Genomic DNA, 16389 nt, shown 5'->3' on the forward strand with positions numbered 1-16389 from the left:
TATTATAATGCCATGTAAGATTTTCACCGACTTCACACGTTTATTGGAAAGTATGCGAGTTAGTTTTGGGAAGGCCACTTCCGCTGGTTTATACTTACATTTTTGAATAAAATTATAAAGTAAGGTTAGCTGGATAAAAGTACAGTTAATATGACGTCTACAAACCTGAGGATCTATTTTGGGTATCACAGCTACAACATCGTCCAGTCTTGCATGCATCCAACTGTTTCGAACTTTTTGTGGGACTCCGTTCACAGAACTTAACAGCTTTCTTGCTATGTAGACAATTCATGTGAGATTCAACAGTTTGTCCCTCACTTTTTTGATCGAAAGAAGGCAGCAGGTTCTCATTGTTAAACGAGAACGGGATATTTTTTCCAGGAAGATCTTGAAGCAAATTGTCATCTTTGAAATTCTCAAATGAATATGTTGGTTTTCCATCGTGCATCGACAAAGGAGGCGAAGTCTTGCAGCTTCCACAAGGACTACACTGTTTAGAATCCGAACTGGAATGAGAATCATGGATCTGGTGGAACTTTTTCATTGGCATATCAGCTTTCTGCAAACTGGCACATTTGGAATCAGTGCAATGGATATTTTGCCGGAAACCATCACAGAAGACTTGCTTATAATGCACTGTATCCCTGTCTGGAGATTTACCACCATCATTGCTACAAATTACTGATGAGGCACTGGTACAGCGAATTGGTACATGCACTCTACACTGTTTATCTTCACACTGCTCGACGGAGCTAGATTTCCTTAAAATACTTCTCGGCATATGCCTTTTATAGGTTGGATCAATAAAATTAGCCTTTAATTTTGTAGCATCATCTACATTACAATAGGACGAGGATAAGTTTTGATGATGATTTCTAGGATCCTTAACTGAGGCACCGTCAACTTTACCACTTTTACCGTGAGTTTTCGAGATAAGAATCTTCAAATCATCTGGTAGCAAAACATTTAGCGATTCCCAGTCTTTTATTTTGGGGAGGTGCTTTTGTAAGATGGATTCATATGTGCCGTAAGATTTCGGCCTTGAGGGTCGTTTCTGATTTATAATATCCTGAGGCAGTTTGTATTCTGTGGGAGTCAGGAAAACAGATTCCGTGTTTTCTTCAATTACAGATTTCAAGAAACTCAAGTCAGGAAGAGAATAATTTGGATAACAAACATAAATCGACTTCTTCTCTTTCTGGCGCTGTTTCGTCTGCGAACTCATGTTTTGCAGAGGTGATTTGACAGTAGTTTGTTGGGGAGATGGCACCTTATCAGGCTCGGGTAGGGCAGTAGTGGATTCTTTTAGTGTAAATCCAGAACTTGTGTTGGAATTATACAGAATTGAGGTTTGCGCCGAAGAATCCTTCACATGCACTGGAATTTGAGTACCACATGTGCAAGTGGTAGTAAGCACAACATTGCTCTTTTGAACAGCAACAGCAGCAACGGTAGCAGGTGGAGCATGACCTTGAGAGGAGTGCCTTAGCCTTTCCACAGAACTATGCCTACTGCTAACATATCCACTAGAAGCAGGGCTCGAATCCCTCGATGTCGTATACTGCACAGTGTTGATGGTATCACAGTCTGTCTGATTGCTGCTTGTCCTGCAACTGAATGTGTGCAGAGGTTTGAAGGCCTCTGGACCACAACAATCATTAATATTAAACATTTTGGTTTGAGTGCTTTGAGAATGATTCTCATTTTTCTTCGGGTCCTCCGCATAACCTTTGCCAGTGACGTTTGATTTGCTCGAAGGAAAAACATTATTAATCCGTTCCAGGTTGAGCCCTGTGTCTTGATTTTTCTGGCCAAGGGCATTGTTTTGTACGACAGTAATCTCCCCTGAAGAGCTATCATCGCTTCCGAAGGGGTTTTTGCTGTCCCTCATCACTTCATCCCCACTGGAAATATCTGTCTCTTCCTCCTCTTTGATCGGAGTTGCATGAAAATGCTTGAGGGGTGGGGATGGATTGTCCATCAAACTATCTTCAAAGTACTGAGAATTGTCACAATCGTCATTACCTGAAGTCGTCCTGATTTCTTCAATGTTGTTATTATTAGGCACGTTGCTCTCTGTGGTGTTGTAGAGGGAATTGATATTATTATTGTTGGTCTCGGTCATATTTTGAACTGAGTTCCAATCCAGAAGTTGGATGTTGTCCACAAACATTCGGGTCTCATTGTCATTAGCGCGATTCTTCTCTTTCTGAGTTTGTTCTACGGCATCGTCGGTATGCCTTTGAAGTGGTTTGATTTTCTCCGATATGTTTAGGGAATTTTGAAGACTAGCATTACGGAAATTAAGAGGCTGCAGTATCAGAGATGTTGACGAGTCTGATTGACCACTAGAGCCAATCGACGAATTACTGGCCACTTTATGCTTCATGAATAGTTTCAGAAGCGAGACGGAATGCAGACATTCTTTGCTACCAGGTACGTGCATTCCAGTCGCCTGGTAGTTCTGTATGATCTCGTATAGGGGAAAACGGTGATTACCACACCACTTAGCCCACTGATTTAGCTGCTTATCGGTGATCAATACCGAATTGTTATTCAAGTTCGGAAGGCTTTGACTTTTGCTTGATATTTTGGTAGTGACATCGCAACTCCGTCTTCTGCTCACTCTTTGGCTTTTCCACAACTTACTCCACGTTGTAAAAGCGACATCCGACTGCACCATGGCGCTTTGTTTTTTGAAACTAGAAGAACTGTAGTTGATTTGAACCGCACCTGATAAACTACTCTCGCCTTCGCTACTACGACATACATCTTGGTAATCGGAATCGTCCGAAAATTGAGTACTGCTGCCTTCAAAAACTATGGTATAATTGTTTTTGTTCGCTTTACATGTTAGGACTAAGTCCTGTTCATAACTGGAACTATTGTCTAGACTGTCTACTGATATTGTAGCCTGAGCAGGTGGTTCTCTTAGAGGTGAGAAAAGGGGTTCGTCCTTGCATATAGAAATTTCATCTTCAGAGTGGCGATTACTACAAAAAAGAATACTCAAGGTAAGATAAAATTATATTAAGTTATGAAAAGTATTGAAAAAGATATAAGAATAATTACAAATAATATGAACTTTTCATATTATTTGCTAATTAATATCAAAGAAAACTCTACTTTAAGATACCTGTGAAATTTACTTAAAAATGATTTTGAAAAAATTTCAAATTTTTTTCAAGTATAACGAATGTAAGTAAACATTTGTGCAAACAATTTTGCATAACAAATAAATTAAACTTGTAGAAAAATGCAGACTACAAAATGAAATCGAACAAATAATTATATAATTATAAAAGAAAATTTATATATTTAATACAGTCGATATGCCACAGAATAAATCACGTGACAACGTTTAAGGTATCCGACTAGATTCAGAGACGAATTTTACAAAAATGATACATAAACATTTTTTGTTGCATTAAATAGCTAATACAGACTTGAAAGGTCACTATTAAAAGAAAAAAACACTCATTGCCTTTAGTTTTTCAAAAAAACTGCCCATTTAATGAAAATTTAGCAAATTTTTCAATGTTAGGAAAAACAGAGTTAGTTAAAATATAATGGGAATATTTCATTTTTATTTCACCTATATATTGCTCAAATTACATAAAATGTAACAGGCAACAAGATAAAAATTATTTTAAAAAATAAAAATTTTATGGGCATTTGAAGTTGCTATCAATGATTTTTTTTTTTTTTTTTTGGTCAAAATTTGTCTACGTTTTGAACTTAAAGTGTTTGTGAAACATGTCTAAATGAAGCTATCCTAAAATCCGCACTTTCAAAGGTTTAAGTTAAGGTTTTTCATATAATTTTATTGAATTGATTTTGAGGTATGATGTTTTGCGTGAATCAATCACAGTGAAATATTCAACTTTAGAAAATGGGTTTAGAAATTCTACTTATAATTTAGTTCATCCATATGCGCTGGAAACAAATGTATTTTTCTCGTTTTTTTTAACAGAATTGCCGAAAATAAGCAAACCACGGCTGAGTAGGTAGCGAATTAATAAAAACAAATAAAATATTATTTGGGAGAATTTTAAGATAAAAATAAAATAAATCCCTCATCTTCGATTAAAAATGCCACTGTGTTTCCGATTTCATTTTTATTTGCTATGCATTAATGTAACTACTGTATCTATAGTTCTATCTGACACATATTTAAAAAAAAAGTCTTTTTTAGAATCCACGAAGTTTGGACTTCGTTTTCAGATCATTAAAAAAAAAAAAAATAGAGAGAGAGAGAGAGAGAGAGATATTTTTTCTGGAAAAAGCATCTTTACAACCTAATCGCATACCTTAATGCAAATTTATCAAAAACATATCTTAAAAAGAAAATATTTATCCCATCTCTATATTTATTGGCCAAAAGCACAAGAAAAAGTTGATCCCTTTCAAGGTAAACTGGTTTTTATCCAAACATAATCCCATTACCTTCTGGCTGATGTGTCCAGCTCCAGACCATTCAGTAAAGATCCAGAAACCGAGGCACACTGTTCCCCGCGACCTTCCGACTGGAAATCCCCTGAGTATATAGCGGGCAGGGCGAGGATGGAATTGATGTCCTCCGAGCGAAACGTCTCCATGTCGATCTCAGCCAGGTTAGCATCAATGTTTTTGGAAAGATCGTCATAACTGATGTCCTTCTGATGTAGGGAAGCACCATAGACGCCCGTCGGAGAACTGGCTGGAGAGGCGGCGGCGCATTTCCTGTCAAAAAGTGTTTTCGTTACACAGATGTATGAAAAAACAACACCCCGATCATAATAATGTAATAAAAACTATAAGACTGCAAAGACTTCAAATTGTTGTAAGATGACAATTTAGAACATAGTAATGAGATGCAATTCTCAGTAGCGCATCAAGGATTACGAACAGGGAACGACACAGTTTTTTAAAAAAAGGAACAATGGAGACGAGTACACTCATGTCATCTTTTTAAAACTAAATATGATGAAGAGGCGAAATACGAAATCATGTGCACATCGTCAATTACCATTTATATATAACAAATAATGACCAAAAGCAAAAATCATATTATGGCACAGATATTATTTTCAAATTCTGGTTTAAACATTTTATTCGGATTCGAATAAACTGCATTAACTTTAAAGAAACTATATGCTGAAATTTTCAGGTTCCTTACTTTTTCGCACCTCATTTTGTATGTTCTGGGTTACATTGATCCAATTTAGAAGTTAAGCAGAAACGATTTTGGGCTAGTTCCAAAATGCTGCCCAAGAAGCAAGGCATTGCGTGCAATGGCTGCTACCTCTTACTGGCAACAAAATAGCTTCCTTTTTTACTTTCTTGTAAACAAAGTACAGAGTAACTTGAGATTTTGACGAATCTGCATGTTTTAGACCACCCTGAATTCGAAAAACACATTTTTGGAAAATGTTCGTCTGTCTATATGTCTATGAGATACTTTGAGTTGGAAGGATGACATTTGGTGTATGGTCATTATACCAAATTTGCAGACCTTTAACACATTTTGAGCAAAATACGTCTAGAGAAAGTTCGGCTGTTCGAATATAAGCTTATATGATATATATAAAACGGAGAGAACTATAGATAAAATTCAGTGCACATATTTGACATCAAATTTTGAGTCAAATCCAACAAGAGGAACAACTTTCAAAAATATGTAAAAGTAATAAAGCAAAAATTTAGTGACTTAAATATATCAAATTTGGTATGAGATTTACTAACAGAAATTTAGTTTTATGTCAATTTTTTTTCCAACTAGTTAAGAAAAACGCGTCTAAAGCACGAATTCTATTTTTAGATCTATTAACCGCATGCCAGGGATTAATCGTCAAATAACTCGCCAAGGAGTCACGGTAGATTCAGTAAAAACGCCAAATTCAAGCCAGAAGTTAAAATATCGTAACTACTCTACACCAATGCCACGCAAGGCGTCCTCTAGAATAACACCTTTATTCGAGAGTATCCAAGAAAGTTCTGTTTAAATCAATTCCGCTGATTAAACCACGGAACACCTGTTAATGCAAGCCACATACATTTGACACATTCTTGTTTCATACCCATTTACTTAAGATTTTGTCTCTTGATTCCACATATCACTCATAGCCGAGTCTTACGAATATAAAATTTCACGCCTCTTGCAGAACATCCCAGCATTTTGATAAAAAAAAAAAAAAAAATCTTAAAAATTAGTGAATTGGAGGCACAAAATGGCACCTTTTACGAAGTAAATCAATTCGAATTTCCATAAATGTGTTATTTCGGTCCGTTCTATTCCAAGGGAAATTTTTTAAAAGAAAGATTAAAATCGAGATTTGTTTCTTTCATATTGCTCTTCTCTTTCGTTACCTTGATTCTACATAAACGAAGAATGTGAAAAGCATGAATTAAAAAATTGTTTCTATACAAACGAACTATCAGTTGGATTACAGATCGAATGCTGCAATAAATGCATACAAATTAGTTGGTCAGATACTACTCAATAATTCAAGTATCAATAGTGGGAGTTACAGAAGCTGAAGATAAATATTTCAAACAGTGGTCGTAGAACATACGAGGGCGAAGTCAGTATTTTAAAATTAAAGATACTGATACAGATTACAAGTACTTAAGGTCTATCATCGAAAAGCTAAGTAATTCCAACAATTTAAAATGCATAATTGTACATGAATTGCGATTTTTTGTGAATTTTCAACAACAGAGAATAGCATAATAGTGATGTAATTGCTTTGCTCTTTAGTATGGTGAAATACAAAGATACATAAAAGCATAAGACAAAGATGATTTGCAGAAAAGAATGACATAAGAGATAATGATTTTTGGCTAATGAATATATTTATCTGAAATAAAGCAAAGCAAAATACCAACGTAAATAATTTGGAAATAATAAGTTTGAAAATAAATGACAAAAGATAAGTGTCATTTGGCTTGACATCGATAACTGATATGCAAGGTAGGTTTGAAAAGTTCATTTCTAATTCTAATCTAAATAATGTCTGCTCTAATAACTGGATGAAATTTGCCACTTTCTTCCTTTAGTAGTGTCATAATATTTTACTGCCAGTCACAGCAGAAGTTAATAGATGATATGAGTTCAAGAGTTGTGAATACACTGAAATAAAAATCCAAGGACGCGCAGCTGTCGTTTTTGAAAGATGCGCTAGAATCGTCATGAGATTATGTCATATAGTGTCACTGACTTGACAATGTGATGTTAAGGGAAGTAATGAAATAGCAATTTCGAGATTTGCAGCTGTGTTAGCAAATTAATACAGGAAAAAAAAATAATTTACTTTAAATAACAACCTATCACAAATGTTCCTTTTCTTTGAATGAGACGAAAAATAGTGATTCATATATTGCACAGTCATATGTCACAGTAAAAGAAATGAGTAAACAAGTTCGATCTGCACAAATCAGGAAAAAGCGTGATATTTAGAAAAATGACAGAGGTTAATGTTTGCAATGCAATTTAATGTTTGTTGGATCCATAATACAAAATCTACACTAAACAATTTAATTAATAAAAAATAATATTTGGTTTTTTTTAAAAAAAAAGAAGCTTACAGAGTCCTAGGATCACATTATTTAGCTCAGAATAATACAAGATTTTGAATTTAATTTACCCATGAACATATATACCAAACAATAATGCTTTATTAAATTTCTATTACAATTTAGTCAAGGAAAATACGACAAAGAACCTTCCACGGCGAAATGCCTCGTTAAACTGCCGGAGGAAAAACTCAAAAAAAAAAAAAAAAAAAAAAAAAAAATCAAAGTAAGTGATCAATCCGAAACTTTCTAGCGCCTTCTCTAATAAATGTACTTGTGAATTATTAACCATATGCCAATGACGAACAATAGTTACGAAAGAGGCTATTAAAGCGTGATATTTTTCAACTGTTTTGGGCGATTAATTGCTGACATAAGTATTAGAAACAAAAATTATATTTTGCTCGCCTTTTTATCCGAACCGATTAAAATATGATTGTAATCACAAGTTTAGTTTAGTTTAGTTATATTAACGTCCCGTTATAAAGCAACACAGGGGCTATTTTGGGACGAACCTCGTCATTTTGAACAGCGGTCAGAAGACGAGGACGACACTTGAGCTGGCACCCCCTCTTCACACCACGATTGTAATCATAAAATCGCATAGCCAAATTTTATATACTTAAGTCAATCTGTTTTTGAGTTATTGCATTTACAATACAATACAGCCTGACGGACGGCCAATCCCTTGACGGATGTGGTTTCAAATTTCATACATATACACACATTAGATTTTAAACCTGTGCAAAAAAATTTATCCATATAACTATTATTTTATCCATCTCTTTTCGTTTGTAGTTATAGTGTTAACTTATATTCAGACTGTTGGACAGACAAACTTTAAACAGAATGGATTTCGTTCAAAACTTAATAGAAATCTACAAATTTAGTGTAAAGATCATGTACCAAATTTTATTCGTCAAGCTCAAACCTTTTTGAGGTACCATGTTTCCAAAGATACAGACATAGTTCCAAAAATGTGCCTTCCGAATTCAAGTAGGCCAGAAACGTGGAAATTCGTCGTAATTTCGGAATCGAATTTTCGGACGATTACAATATTTTCTCTTAATAAAAAAATTAATTATAAATATGGACCTTTATTTTCAGTATACCAATTATTGATGCTTAAAACTAAACTCTAATCAACAAGTTCACTGCCACAACTCAGTTCTGTGATTCGGATTCTGTGAGCTGTCTAATCATATACATAACTTGTTTTTGCTCTGCTTTAACCATAACATAAAGAAAGAACTATCTAATTAGAAAGTCAGTGTGAATCACAAGTGACTCACGCACCAGTCATTGGGTTAAATATATCATTTAAACATGTATATACCATATATTAAATATGTTATAATCAAAGAACTATTTACTTGGGCGTAGAGATTTATCACAGTATTTTCCCCTAAATATCAGCTTGAATTACTGACAATCTATGGATTGCTTCCATGTTTTCGTTAACAAGCGACTAAAATATATAAGGGTAAACATGTTCTTGAATTTTAGAAAACTACTTTAAAGAACATAAAATATTTTCACTGCATGGCATTTTAAACATTTTTATCACTATATGACATATTAGACTCTCTATATGATCATAATAACTCAGTTAATAACTAAAGCCACTCATATTTTGCAATAAATATCTATTTCCGAAATTCAGTTGCTGACATCAAATAATAATCAAATAAACAGTAATAATACCCCGTTTGCGAAATACAATAGTCGTTGTTGAAATAGAACACCCTATCATAATGAGATCAATCACTGCGTTTTTTTCAATGCTTATAACGACTTTAATAAGATTCTCGGAAAAATGTGGCGGTCAAAGCTTGAATGTTATATTACTAATTTTTCTCAGCAGGACGATTATATTAATCGGCGCCATTTATTTTATGGAAAAGTGACAGTTTTTCAAAAAATATCAAATCTTTGTCAGTTTTTAATACTGAATTAATTAACGTAATTATCAATATAATAATTAAATACATATAAAAGATGCTAATAAATTATGAATAATTATGAAAAAATATGAATAATAAAATTATGAATATATGAATAAAAATAATGAATAATAAATTATGAATATAGCGATTACAAACGACTACAATTATTTAATGAAAAAGAATTTATCGATAAGATTGACGCATAATGTAGATGGAACTTCAAAATTTTGTATACATACGTTATAGATGTTCTATGTGACTTCCCTTGGTCACACGGACAATATCTAGGCAGTAGCTCATTTCACGCAATATATTCTGAAGCATGTCTGCAGTCACCGACGCAAACACATTACAAATACGTATTTTGCTTCCCATGCGAGCACATACACATGTATGTGCTTCCCAAATGCTTCCCATGCCCCAAACAATTGAAAAACTCAAAGTACGCATTTGCAATACGCTTACGTCGCTGACTGCAGGCATGCTTCAGAATGTATGGCGTGAAATGAACTACTGCCTAGATATTGACCGTGTCACCAAGGGAAGTCATCTATGACGTATGTATACAAAATTTTGAAGTTCCATCTTATGCGTCAATCTTACCGACGAATTATTTTTCATTAAATAGTTATAGCCGTTTGTAATCGCTATATTTATTTTGAATTACCCTGTATATTTGATGTAAATAAAACTATAAAAATTTAAATAAATAAAAAAGACAATAGTGGATCTTACCGATGATCCGATACCGCCAGGAAGCTGCTTACACCCAATATATGAGCAAAACATTCAAATTTAAAACGCTAATAAAAAGACATTAATCAACAAGTGAACTTACATTTAGGTACATCATTACCGAAATCGTCTTATTCAGACAGATCAAAGAAATACAATTATTAAAAATTCTTATTTAGTAATCGTAATCTTAATTCATTCGGAAAACGTAATTATTCTTTAAGAATACATTCACAATAAGAATTCGTAAATCTGCAAAGACATAAAAGCCACAGCGGTCTGACAGCAGCATCTGAACTTCGAAGAAAGGAATGAAATGAAATCCCTCTCATTCTGCTATAAATGCGAAAGGAAAAGAGAAATATGTAAGCACCTGAACAGATCTTTGTTGACATTATCCTTGACATTGGCGTATTTTTCAAAGAAGGAATCATCCAGGGACTTCTGGTCCGTAGATTTGATAGTGGGGGCGAGGAACTGATTAGAATTCCAGTCGGAGTCATAGCACGATATATTCTGACTGGATTGATCACTATCTGTCATGCCTTGTACAGCACCTGCACAAAGAAAAGAACATAAAATGTTAAAGTCATCGACATCAAAAAAGCAACAGTTATACAAAGAGATTATCACAACATTCATATTTATAAACAAAGATTCATATAGTTTCGAGGCATTAATCACATAATTTGGTCCCATATAGCATTAAAATGTGCCAAAGCAAATTTTTTAAATATAATCGAATAAAAGAAATTATTAAGACAGGTGACTACGTTAAAAAGTCGTTTTCTTTTGAAATTATGAATTTTTTTTAAAAAAAATTAGAATAGGAGTAACCGTTAATTTTGTTAGCCGTTAGAATTTTGTTTCCAAGTTTATTTTTTAGGACGCTAATTAATTTTTATATTCGCATTTATATATGTTTAAATGCTATTTTTCATCTTAAGATGCTATTTTCTCACATTCTAATCTTTGATAGAATCTTCTGATGGAAAAAGTCTTAAATTAAATGCTAATGCATATTTTTTGTTTACATTTGGTATAATTATTTCTCAATATGTTCTGCAGTTCCTGAAGTAGAGGATAAGTAATCTGTTTATTTATAGTTGCTTTAATGCCTCACGATGTGAAAAAAAAAATGAAAATTTCATGTTATTTATCAATTAAACTCCATTATTTAAAGAATGAATAGAAATACAGCTTATTTTTTAGTTCAGGAACTAGATAATATATTTCTTAAGCTGTATACAACCTTTTTAGAAAATCATTTGATAAACTTCTAAACTAGAAGATTTTTTGCTTTATACCTCTTTTCAGCCAAAAAACAGTTCTTTTTTTCAATTTTTGAAGAACATTTGTCACTTAATTGGTATATATTTTTCATAGATGTTTTTTTAATGTTTTGTGAGCAAATATTCAAAAATATAACTAGTTCCGAACGTTTTTTTTTTTAATTTATCCTGCACATAGTCGGGATACGGATTCTGAAACAATTGTTATTAGTAATATAATAAAATATACAAAAAGCAAAACTAACTGCTGAAAGAAATGCACGTTTTATGTTAAGGGTTATCTTTTTTCCAATCTTTAATTAATTAAAGTCTTCAATCTTAATCAATCTTTTCTCATCAATTTTATTTTACTTTATTAATTTCTCGTGAGGACTAAAATGCTGCAATTACGTTTCAATTTATCTGTCACAGCTAATAGAGTTTTTAAAGGACGCTGATGTTGTAAAAACCTGCTAAAAACAGGTTTCTGGTTATATTCAAAACCTACATGATGAGACAAGTAACATAATTTAATCTCAACAAGAAATTCTAATTAAATATAAGGGCACAATTCATAAAAAAAGTTTATACATTTTCTTTTTGTACATTGCAAAACATCTTCTAAAAATTTACTCTTTAAAAAGTTATAATCTCAAGTTGTATTATAAATTTAAGTTCAAATTAATTAAAGTTATATTAAAAATTAATATGCAATGAAAATATTTCTCCAATAGAATATAATCTCGATTTTATAAACCGAAAGATATCGAAACTTAAGCTGGAATACCAGTATTTTTTTTCATACCCGGTATGAATGAAATAATTTTATACAAATGTATAATATAGAAATTAACTCTTCTGTATTATCATCAACATTAAAATATTATTTCTAATCTACTTATACAATAGAACAAAGTAAAAAAAATAATTCAAATATTGGAAATCTGAAAGCTCAAAATTTATTTAAAAATTGAAATTAAAAATTGAATTTTTTTGAAATAAAAATATCATTATCTCCTTTATATGAGATTTATGCTCAAATAATAATAAAAAAAGATTTTCAATTGAATTGTTATTTCCTCCAGTATTAGAATGGAAAAGAGTTCATAACGCCATAAAAAAAGTAAGTAATTATAGAAAGTAATTACAAAGCAAAATAATTATTTAAAAAAAATGAAGCAATTATTTTTTTGTTTATTTGCTTGGATTTTAAAATTTTTAAATGAGAAAGTCACAAAAAAAGTATTGGCTATCATTTTGTAACTACACAGAAAATACTATCAGCTTTTCTGGCAGTAATATAAATTATTTTAAATTAGGAATATTCAAAACGTATGAAAACTGAATATATGAATGAAAAAATATTTGTATGTTATGTAACTTACAACCATACTTATAAATAGCAGATAAAACAATAATTATAGGTTTTTATTCTTTTCAAAAAGCCAATAGATAAATCGTATAAATTGAAGGTAAGAACCAATAATGGGGAACCACTAATATTAATTTCTTTTAGCTTTAAAAGAGAGGGAGAAACGAAAAAAATAAAAATATTAATGATGAAAAAAATGTTAAGATAGAGCTGCAAAATATTAAATTTCTTTATAAAAACGGATCCATAACATAGCTATTTATAAATTTTTAAATGGTAGTTCAAATAATTAGAAGGCGATATTTAGTAACTAATGAAATTGTACATGATAAATCAATTTTGGATCATTGTAATTGAAATAAACAATCACACGATATCGGATACGTTGTGATATACTGAAATAATCTACAAATAAAACTTAAAAGAAATCAATCAAGCTATGAACTTACAATCAAGTACATCCATTACTGGAAACACTGTCACAGACAGATCGAAGAGATACAACTATCTTTAACAAATCTCATTTAGGTAAAGTAATTTTAATTCGTTTAATTAACAGATATCAAATAGCAAATCGATCAAAGTTTTAAACTATTCAAAGTCTGGTTTGCTCCAAAATTGAGTCACTCATGTTGTTCTGATGCTAACTCTTGTTTCAGGATGCGTTTTAGACAAAACTTTCACACTTAAAACAAACGAAACAGATTGTAAGAGTTTGTTCAAGACACTTTGAAAGATAAGATAAAAAGAGTGTCACATATTTTGACTTCCAGCGCGAAATTTCCAAGTGTCTTTCGTAGAACGGATTTCTTATCGCCATTTCCGTATGACTCATATGGTACCCGAGAATTTGGTTTTATAACCAAACTATAAAAGCAACCAGCGAGTTAACCTATTACTTGCATTTAATCGAAGAATGTAATGAATCTCAGTTAAGATAAAATTATCGTTTGGCAAATATTGATTACTTTAGAATTTGGCTCTACAACCAGACGTTGTAAAATCATCAGAAAATTCTGCTTTTATATTACGCTCAATTACTTTATTTGACAAATAAATAGAGAAAAAAATTATATTCATGAATTCAATACCATTTTCTGTCATAAAGAATAAAATGACAATTCCACTTACGAATGTCCCTTTTATAAATTTTCATGAGTTTATTTGAAAACAATCTGATTATACAGTTAAATAAATTGTAATTATACATTCAACAGCAATGTATAAAGGCAATCTTTGTATTTTATATCAAAATATTACGATAATAAACTCAAACTTGAAATTTCATTCAAAAATGAATTTATAATACTATTTTATGATACATAACAGTTATCTATAACTATACATATATTGAAGAGCACTGTATGAAACATTCGGTATTCTTTTCGTAAAAAAATAATTATATCATAAGCAAAGATATGAATTGTATAAATGGAAACAAATAAAAATGCTTGGGTTTCAACGACAATATTTTTGTGGATAACTGATAATTATCGATAAATCTATATAATAACTGATAATTATTATATAGATTAATCAAACCGACTAATATTAGAAGTGAAATTAGCAACAATTCATCAATGCCGAAGCACAATTTTCACTTCCGTTTTTATATCGTAGGTAACACATTTTTTTAGCTATGCAGTTTGAAAAATACAAAATTTGAGAACCGTAATTCCACTGAATTCATATTATCTTATCAAATCACATTGTTATTATTTATTCAGTATTTAAATTCATTCCATATTATACTTTAATGATCAGAAAATAAATATTGCAGGCGAATAATCTAGTCGCTAAAGGTGGCTGATAGTCTTATAGATTATTTATAAGATATTTCTATGAATAACGAAGGAGAAAAAAATAGCAAAAGCTTAACACAACGTATCAATCTGCGAGCAGTGCAAGAGCCCTTAGCAAAAAATAAGACCCGGAAGTACTTTAGTACCCTTTTTTTAGAGAATCTGCTGTAAAAAGATTATTGAATCACCTCTACTGCTGCTTCTATGAAAATGCCGCAATATTTTAAGTTTTAAAGTAGAGAAGAAGTCATCACTTTCGTGTGTTTACACAGTATTAAGTGTTTTGTGCCTATATTCGTAATATTAATAAATAAACAATATACAGACTAATTAACGCCCAATTATAAAATAAAATTTCGAAATCGGCAGTATAATAAATATAAGTTATTTTTTTTAAATGTACATTTTTTTTAATTGAAATCATTACACTGTAGACAGCAGAATACTGAGATGAATTAAGGACTTAAAAAATAATTCATTAATGTTTACCGTAGAAAAGATACGGGGAAAAGTTCAGAAAAAACCCAGTAGAAGTGGTCTTCCTAAAGTTTTCACCCATACTTTCTAATAAAAGTATTATCTCAGCGAACACCTTAAATGACATACAATAATTACAAAATATTTTTTGGCGTGAATTTTGCATTTTTACTGAATCGATCATGTCATCCTTGGCGAGTTATTTGGCGATGGTTAATAGTATCCGAAAATCGAATTTGTGTTTTAGACTCGTTTTTCTCAACCAACTGAAACAAAAATGTATCACATAACAACACTTTTAGACTCAAAATATGACAACAAATTTGAAATATTTAAGTTATTTCCTCTTTTGAATTACCATATTTACATGTTTCTGAAAGTACAGACCGACGACAGCCAGATTCAATAATCCTTTATTGGATCTGGCTCAACATTTGAAAGGTGTCTAGACTATAGCTGTTAATTCTGTATCTCGCATTTTATTGACATAACCCTCTTCGTTTAGCAGTCATAGAATATTCGAATAGCCGACATACAGACTTCATTCGAGGGGATTTTGCTCAAAGTTTGATAGAAATCTGCAAATTTAGTATAAAGACAGTATACCAAATTTCATTCACCTAGATCAAAACATTTTTTTAGTCGCAGACAGACAGAAAGACGGACATTTTCAAAAAATGTGTTTTTCGACTCAGGGAACTTTAGTCTAGAACATGGAGATTCGTCAAAATCTCGAGTTCGAATTTTTTGACGATTACTATACTTTCTCTATACAATGTATAGAAGAAAGTAAAAATACAACCTTTAATTCCAATTAATAAAAGTAAATTCGAATTAAAGAACAATACTTCAATAGAAAGTTAAAAAGAAATTAAAGGAACGGAAACATAAATTAGAATTCGCAAGCTCAACTGACTTTAATTAAACACTATCATAACAATCATTAATTAATATTTTTAATAGTAAGGCAGAATACTTTTGATAGAAATGGGATTGAGAATATAAAAGCCCTAAGAAATCCTTTAATTAATTTATATTTAAACAAATTCAGTTTAACGATTAAGTCAGACAAAAATAGAAATTATTACCAACTCAAAATATTCCATTTCAATTAAAAAAATTTAAAGTCAAATATTGCGCGGAGAAACGGAAATAAAATTTCACATAGTTTTATTTTTCACAAAATTTTTATAAGTTGATTAATTAAAAACAAAAAAAGCATCACGATTTTT

The 16389-nt window shown here is 31.4% G+C and overlaps 1 protein-coding gene across 4 annotated transcripts in view; it reads right to left on the minus strand.

Moving 5' to 3' along the window:
* Positions 1 to 16389, minus strand: part of LOC129956962 (uncharacterized) — a 113054-nt gene that overhangs the window by 13834 nt on the left and 82831 nt on the right. For 3 of the 4 annotated variants that reach the window (XM_056069025.1, XM_056069026.1, XM_056069024.1), the window contains exons 2-4: positions 10609 to 10792; positions 4447 to 4722; positions 166 to 2993 (exon numbers count right to left, since the gene is read on the minus strand). In XM_056069025.1, coding sequence (XP_055925000.1) covers positions 166 to 2993; positions 4447 to 4722; positions 10609 to 10792 — 3288 coding nt within the window. Of the gene's footprint in view, positions 1 to 165; positions 2994 to 4446; positions 4723 to 10608; positions 10793 to 13327; positions 13567 to 16389 lie in introns of those variants that run through there. The other variant, XM_056069027.1, reaches the window with a different exon arrangement.

The sequence above is a fragment of the Argiope bruennichi genome, chromosome 11, assembly GCF_947563725.1.
Source record: "Argiope bruennichi chromosome 11, qqArgBrue1.1, whole genome shotgun sequence".
Lineage (NCBI taxonomy): Eukaryota > Metazoa > Arthropoda > Arachnida > Araneae > Araneidae > Argiope > Argiope bruennichi.